The sequence below is a fragment of the Quercus suber genome, unplaced genomic scaffold (genome assembly GCF_002906115.3).
Source record: "Quercus suber isolate HL8 unplaced genomic scaffold, Cork oak 2.0 scaffold_887, whole genome shotgun sequence".
Classification (NCBI taxonomy): domain Eukaryota; kingdom Viridiplantae; phylum Streptophyta; class Magnoliopsida; order Fagales; family Fagaceae; genus Quercus; species Quercus suber.
In genome coordinates, this window is record NW_027070314.1 from 191,851 (window position 1) to 207,125 (window position 15,275).

A 15,275-nucleotide genomic window follows, 5' to 3' on the forward strand; every position below is an offset into this window, starting at 1 on the left:
TCTATTTCATATTTGAGTACTTAGTCAGGCAGTCAATGGTCTCCTACAGCTTTCCTCACCAAGCCAACATTTTTTGAAATCTAAAATTCTTCACAGTTCAGAGTCTTCAGACACCTACAATTACTGGATCCTACCTCTCAAAAACGGATGTGAAAAAACTGGCTACAAAAATAATCCTAGAGATGATAAGAAGACAATTCTTGCTTTATCTTGCTTCAGGCCCTATCTAACAAATAAATTGCACATGGTGTGGTCAGTGTGGATATTCTTGTGCAAGAGGTTAAGCAAAAGAAATGGTTTAAGCATGTTGAACTGGAAGCAAGACATGATCATCATTTTCTTAAAAACTTTATATATTTTAAGACCTAAGAATCATCATTTTCTTCTTCCTTTATCAATAATATTCTCTTATTACCTATCAAAAACAACAGTCTGATATTTCTTAATTGTTAAAATCTCATTTATCCTGTTCATCTAGTATCAATTTCCTATTGGTATTAAAGTATAGTAATACTAGTTGCTAACCCGTACGATACATAGAAAATTTGAATTTGAATGTAATGTTTTATGCAGTTTTTGAAATAGAGTTGCAGCATTTTTCCAATAATAAAATATTTTCTTTATGGTTCCAGCATTTTTGTAGTAAAGGTTATTTATGAATTTCAACTGGTTTGTTTTGTAACACCTAATTTTGATGTAATTAGTAAAAATCTTAACAACCCAAGAGATTCAATTGAAACAATTATAACGCAACATTCTTCTCAATGACCTTTTAACTAGACATATATTCTTTAGGATTATGGAGACAAATCATTATGGTTTTTTGAAATTTTGAGTCACTTGGAAGTGACTGTTTCTTACATTGAATTTAAAAGTATCTGGAATATGAAGTAGAAAAGCTAAAAGGTTTAGTGTGCGTTTAAATATTACTTATTTTGTTGAAAATTAAAAATTTATTGTTAAAATATTGTAGTAAAATATTTTTTATTGTTCAAATTTACTGTTCACCTGCAATTTGCACTTGACTGGTCATAAACAGTGTCCATGAACAATATCATGAACCAGCCAAAAAAAAATGCAACTTACAAAAGCACAAACGCAATAAGCCTTAACACAAATATACCTTTAATCACAATTCCCCAATGCATACACTACCTGTCCCCCACCAAGAGACAAACAAAACAAAAGCCTGGCAAAAGGCTTTTGCGTCGGTACTAGGTCAAGTTAAGGTGAAATAAGCATATATAGCTAGCAAAGGAATATCAGTATATCACATACACATACACATTTCTGTTATTAAATATTTAGTTTAGTCCCAAAGAACAAAGAGAGAGAATTGAGATGAGATACTTGCGGTTGAGGCGATGAAGACTGGGTCAATGGCGGCTGGGACAGAGACAGTGAGTCTGGCGATGAAAGGGTTGGAGCTGAGAGGTTCAAATTATTTCCCTTTTAGGTTACGATTTTTTGGTTTAAAATTGGTTAAAATGTAAAATTTACCATCTAAGTTTTACTTTTTGTCATTTTAGTCCTTTAAATTTAACTTTTGTTATTTCAATCCTCTAAGTTTCAATTATACTTAATTCAGTTATCTATTTACTATCCGTTAAATTAATTGTTAACTTACACAAAAGACACAATTTTATGGTTTAATATTCATCAAAAAAAAGTTTTACAGATTAATTAATATTTAATTTTTTTTTAATTTCTAAAATTTAGAAAAAACATTAATTAAAAAAAAAACATAAACTAAACCCAAAAGTCTAAAACCCTTGAAGAACAAAGTCGAAATAGCGCCCAATCCCATTTTGATGATAGCGCCTAGATTTTGAAGATGATGAACACCACCTTGTTCAGATTGGAAATGGAATCGGATTCAGATTTGGAATAGCGTGGTTTTGGTGGTGTTGGATCACTGATGAGGTTCTGAGCAAGGATTATCGGTATGCATCCAAAGACGTGGTTGGATTTTCCGATTGATGGGGAAGAGGTTGGACGGTGTGTGCATTTTTTTTTTTTATCTTCTTTGGATTCAAATCAACAACCAAAAAGTCAATGCTTATCTTTTGTAATTTTCAAGGCTTTTTAGTTTTATGACAAAGATCTTCCTTTCTCCCTCTCAATCTCTTCTTTTTTTTCTCTCTTTCCCCCTCTTGTTCTTCACGGGTTTTAGATTTTGGGTTCAATTAGTTTTTATTTTTTAATTAACTTTTTTTTGAAATTCATAAATTAAAAAAATTAAATATGAATTAAATCATAAAACGACGTCGTTTTGTGTAAGTTAATAGTGCAATTTAACTGATAATAACAGATGACTGAATTGAGTATAATTGAAACTTAAAAGACTGAAATGACAAAAGTCAAACTTTGATGATTGAAATGATAAAAGGTGAAACTTAGAGGGTAAATTTTGCATTTTGGCATTTAAATTAATTTTTTTAAATTTTTTTATTGGGTAGTTAGTTTATAGCAATTTAATTTTTATTAATTTTTTTTTGTTGATTTTAAAATCTGACTGAAAAGTGAGGACCAATCTTGGTTTTTCTTTTTTAATAGATCTAAAATCTATTGGAGGTCTTTATTGGGCTTGCTGTTATTATTTATTTATTTAATATTTCAGTTCAATAAAAAAAAATTTAGGCTTTTCCATTTTGTTTGAAATGGCCTAATATATTGTTAAAGGACTAATTATGGACCAATGTTTAATTTTATTGGGCTTAAAACAAATATAGGGTGGTAACACAAATCCCATTATCTACTTCTAACTGATGCCAATTTGTTTCGAACCTTATATTTTCAGATCCAAAGTTAGATCTACGTTTCATTACTTCTTGGAAAAACTCTAAGGTATTTTTATTTTTCCATTGTTCTTCTCTCCTTTTTATTCTTTAAAATGTTATGTTGTTTATATGAATATCAAGTGGATATATATATATATATATAACATTAATAGTACCACTATAATTGAACATGGTGTGTAAACACGGGTTACAAGCAGTTCTTTTTAATTAAATGGAAGACACCTTTCCAATCCCTTGTCATATAAATATGATGAACGTCTATTAATTAGTAACCTTGAAAACAAATTATCACCTTTCCTTGATCCGGATTAGAGACAAAATCGTGTGAAATTTGATGATGTGAATGGAATCATTGTTTTTTAGGCAATTCTCTCATTTAGACGTCCATTTTGTTAAATTTTCTAATCATGGTAATTTTTCCTTCTATTATTATTTTTGGTTTAGTATTTATTTTAGAAAATATATTTTGGTAAATTTTATATTTAAAGTAAATTTTCCTTTTATTATAGTTTTCAAATTAAAAGTTCGAATAAAATCACCAAGAATTTTGTAGATCAACTGGCACTTCTTAATACTTTCAATGAAAATGTTCAGGGTCTATTTGGTAGTGATTTTCAGGTATAGTTGTTTAAAATAATGTGAAAATTATGATTTAAAAAGTTTTGTGAAAATATGTGTTTAAAGTACACATAATGTAAAAAATGTGCTTGGTACCATCAAACAACATATTTTAAAATGTGAAAAAAACATAATTGTGTGTTCGTAAGTGTATGTATTTATAGAAAAAAATGGAAACTTTTTTGACAAAAATAGTGTTTCTATTTGAGGGGACAAAAATGGTGGTCTCAAAATTCAGTGGTTAAACACCATAAATTGAAAATTGTGATTTAAACACTCTCAACTAAACTCTCCTATCAAACACACATTTTATTTTTAGGCCTACAATTTTTAGTATTTAAATACTAAAAACTGTTGTTTGAATACTCTTACCAAACATTCCCTTAATGTTCAAATGCTCCCTTCCCATTTTTGCAACTACCAAATTATATATATACTTTTTAAAAAGTTTGAATAATGTCTTGTCAATTATGGGTTCATAGTATTTAATTATGTAATTTACTCAATTTTGCTTCTTTCTTTTTTTTGTCCACCTTTCGTTTCTTTTTTTTATTATTTTTTATTCCTTTTCTTTTAGTTTCGCTTCATGTTTTACACAAATTATGGTTTCTTAGCCACTTTAGGACTTCTTTACTATGTATATTTTTGGATGTAGTCTCATGGGCATTTAAATTAGGACAATGTTTAGGTACAAAGTTGGTTGTAGACTAAAGTTACCACTCCTACTATTAAAATTAACATGACTAAATATTTTGAACATATAATCGTTGAATTGCATGTTCTTTATATTTTTAACATACATGTCAAATTTCATGCTAATTGAATGTTATTTATTATACAATCTATATACTTATTTTTTATGGATAATTTTATATTACAAAAACTTAAAATTTAAATATTTGATTGATCACATAACTATTGATCTTTGACATTCTAAAATTATGTAAGCACAGAGAATATAAGAAGAAAATGTAATTCAATTGTGGATTTTTTAAAATTTACATCCAATATAAAGAAATTGAGTGGAACAGTACCCTTAAGCTACAATAAATTTTATTGAATTTTGTCCTTTAAATTAGTGGTTAATAAATTTTTTAAGAGATTTTCTCTTTTCCTTTTTCTAGTGGATTATATGTTTACCTTGTGAATTTAAGGTTTATTGTTGAGATAAATTTATTATGTTACTTGTGGTGACTTGCTACACTAAGAATGCCCATTAATTGTTTGTCCCTTACAAAATCTACCACATAAAAAGAAATTTAAAAATAAAAATGATGAATTGTGAGGACATTATTCACAAATTATCAGACATTGTTTTGTCCTAAACATATTTTCAATACAAAATTTTAATATCGTAGTTTAATCAAAAATTTAATTGAATTATTGATACTTAAAAAGCAGTTCTTAAAACCTCATGCAATACATGATTAGGAAAGATTTAACCCAAAAAAAAGGATACAATAGTGGTACAAAGACTTTCAAAAGTCCCAAACTCATATATACATGAAGAAATATCTCTCACACAAATATGGCATGTTACAACTTTGTTGTGTGCTGCAGTACTTTATTCAAGCGACGCATTAACAAGTTATACCAAGGAAAAATCAGCATTCTCTAGAATGGATGAGAGAATTGGAAGGATGAAGCAAGTTGCTGAAAAAGGAAATATTGATGGCTTTTACGACTTAATTCAGGAGGATGTGAAATATTTAGAGTACATGGATGAGTTTCCATTTGTTGATACTCCATTACACATAGCTGCATCTGCAGGGAACATTCCCGTTGCTATGGAGATGATGAGATTAAAGCCCTCATTTGCTAGGAAACCAAATCGAGATGGATTTAGCCCCATTGAACTTGCTCTACAAAATGGGCATACCGAGATGGTGCATCAGCTTCTACATGTTGATCAAGACCTTGTCCGTGTCAGAGGCAAGGGGAATATGACTCCTTTGCATCATGTAGCAAAAGGAAATGATCAACTTGATCTATTGACTAAATTTATATCAATCTGTCCGGATTCTATTGCAGATGTGACAACACAAAATGAGACTGCTCTACATATTGCTCTTAAAAATGATAGTATTGATTCTTTTAAAGCCTTGGTGGGATGGCTTGCCAGCAATTGGTCCCAAAATGCCTTAGATTATGAGAGGAAAATCTTGAACTGGAAGGATGAGGATGGCAACACTGCGTTGCACATTGCAGTATCCAAAAAACAAACCCAGGTAAGCTCTCTCTAGTACTCAACTATGAAAATCCAAACTAACATTGACCTTGTATTAACACAATATGAATAAAAGAAAAGAAAAACAATAATAATTTTTTTCTTAATAAATTTCAACTCAAATTCTTATTAAAATGAAACTCGATGCAATGATAATGTATTAATTTTCTTTTAACAATTTCTCTTTTAATATACAAAATAAAAAATTAGTGAAAAAAATCATCTCTCATTTTATGTTGAACCTCATTTTAACTGTATTAAATTATTAATTGTTTGAAAACTCAAAATTTGAAGTTGGTTTTTCCATGATCGACAAATTAAATAAAATAACATATTTATAATCTCTTTATGCGTAAATATTCTTCTAACTGAAAAGTTTAGTATTGTCAGGTAAGGGACACATGTAAGAATTATTTATATAGAGTCAGACACATAATACGACATCATTCATTGTCCGAAGTTTGTATACAAACTAGCAAACAACTAAACTGTCATGGTCATTTGATAAATTAAATATAAATAAATAAATAAAACCAAATAGAGTAATTAAATTATTATTTTTTAAATGACACAAGTTGATACCATTAACACTTTTGCATGTCTACAATGTAATATTATTATTATTCATGTAAACTCATAAATTTTCCACTTTCGAATTTGTTATGTATAAAGGTTTTTTTTTAATAGAAAAAACACTAAAAGTTTACGCATTTGGATTAAGAAAATAGACGCAGTGGAATCCTGATTAGTGACAGTGTATATGCATGCAGGCTGTGAGGCACTTGTTCGCTTGGAGTAGTGAGGTTGATGTAAAAATTAAGAATAAAGAGGGTAAAACAGCATGGGGCATCTTGGAAGCACAAACACAAGTAGGCAACAGCGAGAGCGAGATGAGGAAGATGCTAATCCGTGTGGGAGCTTCAAAGGGTTCATCTATTACTACAGATAGTCCTTATGCATATTACCTAAGGCCACCCAAATGCAGACGTCTTGAAAAAATTCGAACCAAGTATGCTCGTCAAATGACGACAATATCAGACGATAAGCGCAATGCGCTTCTGGTGGTTGCTGCACTGCTTATAGCGGTCACCTATCAAGCGGCACTCAGCCCTCCTGGAGGACTTCAAGAAACCATTAAGAAACCAGATAAGGATTGTCGTGACGCCCCTTGCGCTAAATGGAAGACAAATGATGACTCCTGGAGGACTACACAGATTAGTACTAGTCAGGCTTATGGACCTAGTCAGGCTGATGGACCTACTCCGGCTTTTGGACCTAGTCAGACTAATGGACCTACTCCGGCTTTTGGACCTAGTCAGGCTGATGGAGATGGACCTACTCCGGCTTTTGGACCTAGTCAGGCTAATGGACCTACTCCGGCGGCTTTTGGACCTAGTCAGGCTAATGGACCTACTCCGGCTTTTGGACCTAGTCAGGCTGATGGACCTACTCCGGCTTTTGGACCTAGTCAGGCTAATAGACCTACTTCACCTACAGCCAATCTTGTGAACACAATACCCTTTTCGATGTTCTTGTTTTCTAATTCTGTGACATTTCTTATCTCAAACTCAGTAACCATTCTCCTCATTCCAGACGGGTACATTGGTTGGATGTTATCCGGAACTCAAGCCTTCCTCTGGGCTTGCTATATTGTGTCCTTCGTGGCCATAACCGGCTATACATATTTTTGGATTACCCTAATTTCTATTGGTTCAACGCTTTATCTGATCCTACTACAGGTCTTTTCTGTTTGGACAAGAATAAGAAGCAGGCGTCATGGTCTAGGCCTATGTGGTTTGCCGATTCCTTTACAGGAAAAAAAAATAGCCAAGCTTGGAGGCTGGAGTTGCGTGTAGAGTTATCACCAACTCTACAGCATTAGCCGGTGATAACTTTCATGCACGTGTGATTTACTTCTGCATGTTTTTCATGCTTAGGTGATAATATGACTCTCTACTTTGCTTTTAGGTGGAAGCATTTAGTGCTTTGTTTTCTTTTCCCCTTTGTGATATCTAGGTAATATGACTTTCTACTTTGCTTTTAAGTGGAAGTATTTAATGCTTTGTATCAATATATCCAACAGAAGTATTGTATCCAAGAAGTGATATAGCTAAGTGTAGTGAGATAGCAAATCAGTGTGAGGAAATAAATAGTGAGTGAAACAGTGAAGAGTGGTGTGTAATGTGTGTGTAATGTATTAAGCATAAATAAAAATTATATTTTATTGATAAATTTAAATAAAAATCACAGACCCATAAAGTAGCTGCATTCTCCCTTTGAGATCCCTTACCCTTTTCATTGGCAGAGAAAGATGGATTGTGTAGGACACATCATCAATGTTCTTCCTCCACACCAATTCAGTCTCACTTGTAATAGCTGTTGCACCTAGAGTATTGAGCCTAGGATCTTTGTTATGTTCCCTAACTAAAAGCCGCCCAATCTTTGATAAGAACAATAGGACTTTGGGATGAACATTTGAGAGTTGTTGCTTCACAGGTTTGACCTTATCAAACTTTAGAGGTAAGCTTGTTGGGTTACACATGTGAGTAAAGTTCTATATTGAATAAAGATGAGAAGAGTGAGGGGTTAATATAACATAATTGAGCACATACCCATTGAGCTTAAGTCTTTTTTTGGGCTTAGATCTTTTGGGTTAAAGTGTGTCTCTAAATGTTATATTAATTACTCAAGGAAGCTTCCCAAGGTATTTCTCTCCCCTACATGTGGTATCAGAGCTCATGGTGGTGTGCGGCGAAGGTGGTGAGGTGTTCATAGTCCCTACCTAGCAGGGACAGAGAAAGCCTTAAATGGCCCACACACAAAGATCCTGGAGAAGAAAAAAAAGAAAAAGAAAAAGAAGCCCAACAAAGGAATATTGCTTATGGTGCTAAATAATGGTGTGATGCGAGGTTTCCATGGACATGAACGTGTGGGGTTCCCATGGATGTGCGTGCAGAGTTGACACGTGGTTCTCATGGATGGCGTATGAGAGACCCATAGATGATGCGTTGATGAAGTGAAAAACCCATTAGGTAAGGGGGAGTGAGTAGGACTTGTTCATAGCCCACAAAGAGGTCTTGAAGCCCATAGAGAGGCAGACTTACACGTGACGGGGAGAATGTTGGGTTACATGTGTGACTGAAGTCCTATATTGAATGAAGATGAGAAGAATGAGTGGTTAATATGACATAATTGAGCACATACCCATTGGGCTTAGGCATTTTTTTAGGCTTAGGTCTTTTGGATTAAAGTGTGTCTCTATATGTTATATTAATTACTCAAGGAATCTCCCCAAGGTGTTTATCTCCCCTACAAAGCCTATTGTTGTCACAAGAAGAGTAGTCCCAAAACCATATACTTCTTTTATGTCGGAAAAAGTTGGATTCTCCTCAACCCATTCAGGAACTATGTACCTATGTGGGAAAGGTTCTTCATTGAATCGTATTTGATATCCATTGCTAAATATGTATGGCTGAGAACTAACTAGAAAGACACTCTTAAATCCAATTTCTGCTTATTAACCAGAGGATAAGCTAATTCAAGAAATAAGATAACAGCTAAGGGTTTGTTTGATAAGAGATTTCTAATAATGTTGTTGTTGTTTTGTGAAAATATGTATGGGTGAAAAGTGTGTGAAAATACGTGTAATGTTGTTTAAATACGGAAAACTATTGTTTAAACAACAGTAACAAACACCCCCTAAATTATCATTTCTGGTAATTATCAACATCATTTTGGTTTTATCGTTTTCTTTCACTATAATTGAGTGCATAACATATAGTACTCTAGATTGACATCTTAAGAGAGAGAGAGAGAGAGAGAGAGAGAGAGAGAGAGAGAGAGAGAGAGAGAGAGAGAGAGAGAGAGAGAGAGAGAGAGAGAGAGAGAGAGAGAGAGAGAGAGAGAGAGAGAGAGAGAGAGAGAGAGAGAGAGAGCTTAGGGATTATCAATTCCATTTTTTATTTGTATTTTTTTAAAAATAAATATAAACATAAATAGTTCCAACTTTTACTGACATTTTTTAATTGTAGTTTCTACAAAAAAGAATTAAAAATGAGAATTAAAAAAAGAAATAAAAATGCAAAACAATTTTTTTTTCCACGTTTAAAACTTATACAGAAACATGTTTGGAAAATATTTTCCAATCGTGTTTTTACCCATTTGAAAACATATTTAAAAATGATGAACCAAACAAACCCTGAGTTTTGTTTTAAATTTCCAAGTACCATTTACGGTTTTGAAGTTTTGCATTTAATTATAATCAATTTTGCTTTAATCATTTGACTTTGTCTTTATGTCCTTGACTAACACCATGTTTGTTTGGGCATAAAACATTTCTCGAAAAATGTTTTCCTCATTTTTGAGCATTTGGGACGACTAAAGAACTTGTTCAGATTGAAATTATTTTTCAACATTTTACGTTTTTCATGGACAAAAAATATTTGCTAATGTGATAAAGCAAAATAGAACGGAGTGAGAGAGTGTGGAAGGTTCACCCTACCTAATGTGCTGACGAAGCTTACTTCTAGATGAAGTAGAAGAAAGTTGAGAGAGACTGAAAGTGATAAAACAAAAGTAAAGGGTTCTAGGATTGTATGGAAAGTGGAACTGTTTCGACAGTGTTAGGTTCTAAAGATTTAGGAATTTATGTATTTAGAACTCTAATTTGTATTGTTGGCAAATCCATGATCAAAACAGGTTATTTAGTCTTGTTTAGGCTTGCTCAAAGTTACGCATTTATGTAAAGTTGGAATCGAGTGGTTGCAAAAAGTATTAGTGACTTTCGGCCTGGCTCGATCGATCGGAGCTTAGACTCGATCGATCGAATATCGGGTAGAACATGTTTTTCTGTAGAATTCCAATTCAGCCCTAACTCCTAAAACGTTTAGATTTTTATGTTTTTGCCCTAGGTATATAAGGCAAACCCTAGCCATGTTTTGGAGGTTGCTCATATTGCTGTTTTGTGTAAATCTCTTGTGAGATCTAAAGGAGCTTTCCTTTACACAAAGTTTAGGGTTTTCAAGGAGGAGATGATATCTATACCTTGATGATCAACTCAGTTGCTGCCATTGAAGCTTGAAGAAAAACAAGCGTGGGTGCTTGTAACTGGTGGTGAATTCAAGAAAAAAAGGAGTCCGTGGATTCGAAATTTGCACGTGGTCCTGTCAGTAAGTTCTACTAGTGAGTAGCAATAAGAGGTCGAGCGTGGGGGTTTGTAAGTCTTATTGTATGAACTTCGATTCTTTCAAGATAGTGGATTCAAGTTTACCTTGAGAATAGTTAGGTTAAATCCTCCCCAGGTTTTTACCGTGTAGTTTCCTGGGTCATCATATCATTGTATCATTTACTTTTCCACTGCTTTATATTTGATACGATTATATGTTTGTGATAACCTAGATTTGCATAATTTGACTAAGTTAATCACTTGGCTAATTAACTAGGTTAATCTGGTTGGGTTAAGGGGTTTAAACACCGTTTAAGTGGTATTAGAGCAGGTAGCTCTCTTGTTTGAGATCTTTTGATCTCTGAGTTGATCCTTGACCCCTATTGTCATGGAACATGGACACTCTCTAGTTCTCTTGTTTAAATCAACCTAGTTATTACATTAAGAGAGCAGGTAGCTCTCTTGTTTAAAACTACTCAACTGCTTTTGCTTTAATTTAATGTCATTAAAGGTCTTTTTATGACACTTTTTTTTTCCAGATTTTCAAGCAATTCTATACTCGTGGATATAGGAGCAACAGAGAAAGACAGAGGTGGTATTTTGTGTAAAGCAAGAAATGGCAGACCTCTTTACTCGGCTATGACTTCAGCTAGACTTATTTCATAAAACAAAAATCTACTTGCCGTGAGAGAAGCTTTATTTAGCCTTAAGGAGCTTTGGATTTAAGTAGTCATCCTTATGACTAGTTGGAGTGAAGTATTTTTGTTCTGAAGCTATATGAGAAAAAGTAACTAGGGAAGGAATGCAATAGTGATCTTAACAAGTTATGTAAAGCTACCTGTCAACAAATATAAGAAGTTGTGTAAAGCTACTGCTCTTTTTTGAAGATTTGCAAATCCTACCTGTTATTGTGGCAGAGCAAAGAAAGTTGGCATCAGAGGAGGCCTCTTGGTCCTTTGTAGATAGATTTGATTTGTTGTATTCTCTTTTTTATCTTTTAATAAATTTCAACTCAAATTCTTATTAAAATGAAACTCGATGCAATGATAATGTATTAATTTTCTTTTAACAATTTCTCTTTTAATATACAAAATAAAAAATTAGTGAAAAAAATCATCTCTCATTTTATGATGAACCTCATTTTAACTGTATTAAATTATTAATTGTTGGAAAACTCAAAATTTGAAGTTGGTTTTTCTATGATCGACAAATTAAATAAAATAACATATTTATAATCTCTTTATGCGTAAATATTCTTCTAACTAAAAAGCTTAGTGTTGCCAGGTAAGGGACACACGTAAGAATTATTTATATAGAGTCAGACGCATAATATGACATCATTCATTGTCCGAAGTTTGGATATAAACTAGCAAACAACTAAACTGTCATGGTCATTTGATAAATTAAATATAAATAAATAAAACCAAATAGAGTAATTAAATTATTATTATTTTAAATGACACAAGTTGATACCACTAACACTTTTGCATGTCTACAATGTAATATTATTATTAGCCATGTAAACTCATAAATTTTCTACTTTCGAATTTGTTATGTATAAAGGTTTTTTTTTAATAGAAAAAACACTAAAAGTTTACGCATTTGGATTAAGAAAATAAACGCGGTGGAATCCTGATTAGTGACAGTGTACATGTATGCAGGCTGTGAGGCGCTTGTTCGCTTGGAGTAGTGAGGTTGATGTAAAAATTAAGAATAAAGTGGGTAAAACAGCATGGGGCATCTTGGAAGCACAAAGACAAGTAGGCAACAGCGAGAGCTAGATGAGGAAGATGCTAATCCGTGTGAGAGCTTCAAAGGGTTCATCTATTACTACAGATAGTTCTTATGCATATTACCTAAGGCCACCCAAATGCAGACGTCTTGAAAAAATTCGAACCAAGTATGCTCGTCAAATGACGACAATATCAGACGATAAGCGCAATGCGCTTCTGGTGGTTGCTGCACTGCTTATAGCAGTCACCTATCAAGCGGCACTCAGCCCTCCTGGAGGACTTCAAGAAACCATTAAGAAACCAGATAAGGATTGTTGTGACGCCCCTTGCGCTAAATGGAAGACAAATGCTGACTCCTGGAGGACTACACAGATTAGTACTAGTCAGGCTGATGGACCAGACGGGTACATTGGTTGGATGTTATCCGGAACTCAAGCCTTCCTCTGGGCTTGCTATATTGTGTCCTTCGTGGCCATAACCGGCTATACATATTTTTGGATTACCCTAATTTCTATTGGTTCAACGCTTTATCTGATCCTACTACAGGTCTTTTCTGTTTGGACAAGAATAAGAAGCAGGCGTCATGGTCTAGGCCTATGTGGTTTGCCGAATCCTTTACAGGGAAAAAAAATAGCCAAGCTTGGAGGCTGGAGTTGCGTGTAGAGTCATCACCAACTCTACAGCATTAGCCGGTGATAACTTTCATGCATGTGTGATTTACTTCTGCATGTTTTTCATGCATAGGTGATAATATGACTTTCTACTTTGCTTTAAGGTGGAAGCATTTAATGCTTTGTTTTCTTGTCTCCTTTGTAATATCTAGGTAGTATGACTTTCTACTTTAAGGCTATGTTTGGTTGAGTGGAAAATATTTTTCGGGCATAAAATATTTTCAGGTGAAAATATTTTTGGAAAAAGAAAATATTTTCAAGTATTTGGTTGCATTCCAAAAAATATTTTGAAAAATATTTTCTACTGTTTGGTTGTGTTGTTGAAAATGCTCTAAAAAACCTATTTTTATCATGTTTCTCACATTTTCTTAGGATCCAAACAAATATTATTACAGATAATCAAAATATATAAACAACACAAGAAACAAAAATCAAAACAAAAAAAATTAAAATCACAAGACCAATCGTGAGAGAGGGACAGAGAGAGATCGGTTCGTGGGTGCGACTCGCCGGTGGATGATCGATGATGAGGGAGGGGTGGATCGGTGATGAGGGAGGGGTGGATCGGTGATGAGGGAGAGGCTCGGCCCACATAGCAGTGCCGTCAATCTCAAACGTGGGCTAGTGGTTGGTGACGGCCAGATCAGTGACATTGAGCGGTGACGGCCAGATCGCCCAAATCGGGAGAAGAAGCGTTGAGGAAGAAGAGAGGAAAAAAAAAAAAAAACTTGGCCGGTGCGAGATCTGGGCGGTGGGGGCAACGGTGGGGACGTCACGATCTAGGTTGGCTGGAGGGGTGTGCTCTCTCTCTCTCTCTCTCTCTCTCTCTGAGGGCTGGAAACCATTTGAAGGTAAAATAGAAGCTGAAATTGATTTCCAGCTTGAGAGGGGTATTTTACAATCAAAGTTGAAATTAATTTCCATTGACCCTATGTTCCTGTGCTTACCAAACACATATAGAAGTGTAAAATGATTTCCTGAAACCCTTTTCAGCCAAAACAAATGGACCTTGAGTGGAAGTATTTAATGTTTTGTTTTCTTCTCTCTTTCGTAATATCTATATAAAGGCTAGCTACGAATTGTATCAATATATCCGACAGAAGTATTGTATCCAAGAAGTGATAATAGCCAAGTGCAGTGAGATGGCAAATAAGAGCAACCGCATCAGTTCATGCAAATTTTTTATCTATTTTGTAAAAAAAAAAATATATATATATATATATTTTTTTTTTTTCTATTTTACAAATTCACTTTTACAAAACACCCACATCAGTTTATCTATTCTACACATTTATTTAATAAAATATTCATTTTTTTATACAATTTTTATTATTTCCTTCCCTCTCCTCTCTGGAACCCTCTCACAGATCCAACACAAACCCAAAATCACCCACACCCAGCCACCATCAACGACCAAATAAAACAACCACACAGCCACCATCATCAACCCATTCAACCCAGCCATATGAAATCCCAAAACCCACTAATCAAACAAATAAAAAAACCGAATCAAAACCCAAAAGCCATAGATGGAATCAAAACCCAAAAGCCATAGATCTGAACGGCAAGAAGGTAATGGAGCTCCGGCTAGAACTTGCTGGATTTGGAACCATCAAGGCCTTGGATCACCGGATCATGGTCCGCCGAGTAAGCCGGTCGTTTATCATGTGCACGCTATGCCTCCGACAAGTTCAACAACAAGTTGAGATGATCGAAGAGGCTGATCGAATTGTTGGATCGAAGAGTTCAACAGCAAGTTGAGTTGAGATATGCATATACACTACAAGAATTTTGGTCTTTTGCGACCAATGTTTTAGCGACAACCAAAAAATCGTCACTATTAGGCACACATTAGTGACGATAATATATGGTCATCGCTAATAAGTGCACAGTAGCAATGATAGAAAGGTAGTCGCTAATAAGTCATCACTAATGCCATGGAGGGAATTTTATTTACTTTTGGAAAATGGAGGGAAAATTTTAGCAACGACAATAAATTTTGTAGCGATGACATTTACGTTGCTAAAATAAGGTTTATTTTAACGACAACATCTATCGTCA

The 15,275-nt window shown here is 33.9% G+C and overlaps 2 protein-coding genes across 3 annotated transcripts; both read left to right on the forward strand.

Annotated features, from left to right (window-relative positions):
- The first annotated feature begins 2,798 nt into the window (after positions 1 to 2,798).
- Positions 2,799 to 7,898, forward strand: LOC111993637 (ankyrin repeat-containing protein BDA1). 2 transcript variants are annotated; one of them, XM_065768109.1, is made up of 3 exons: positions 2,799 to 2,847; positions 4,980 to 5,647; positions 6,417 to 7,898. In XM_065768109.1, exons 2-3 carry the CDS (start codon positions 5,039 to 5,041, stop codon positions 7,500 to 7,502), a joined length of 1,695 nt encoding a protein of 564 aa, XP_065624181.1. In that variant the 5' UTR covers positions 2,799 to 2,847; positions 4,980 to 5,038; the 3' UTR covers positions 7,503 to 7,898. The 2 variants fall into 2 exon arrangements, with proteins under 2 accessions (XP_065624181.1, XP_065624182.1); XM_065768110.1 differs by lacking the exon at positions 2,799 to 2,847 and having other exon boundaries at positions 4,699 to 5,647.
- A 4,693-nt stretch (positions 7,899 to 12,591) lies between these two features.
- On the forward strand, positions 12,592 to 13,206 carry LOC112000830 (uncharacterized). Its single transcript, XM_024032999.1, has one exon. It carries the CDS (start codon positions 12,592 to 12,594, stop codon positions 13,204 to 13,206), a length of 615 nt encoding a protein of 204 aa, XP_023888767.1.
- The last annotated feature ends 2,069 nt before the right edge of the window (positions 13,207 to 15,275 follow it).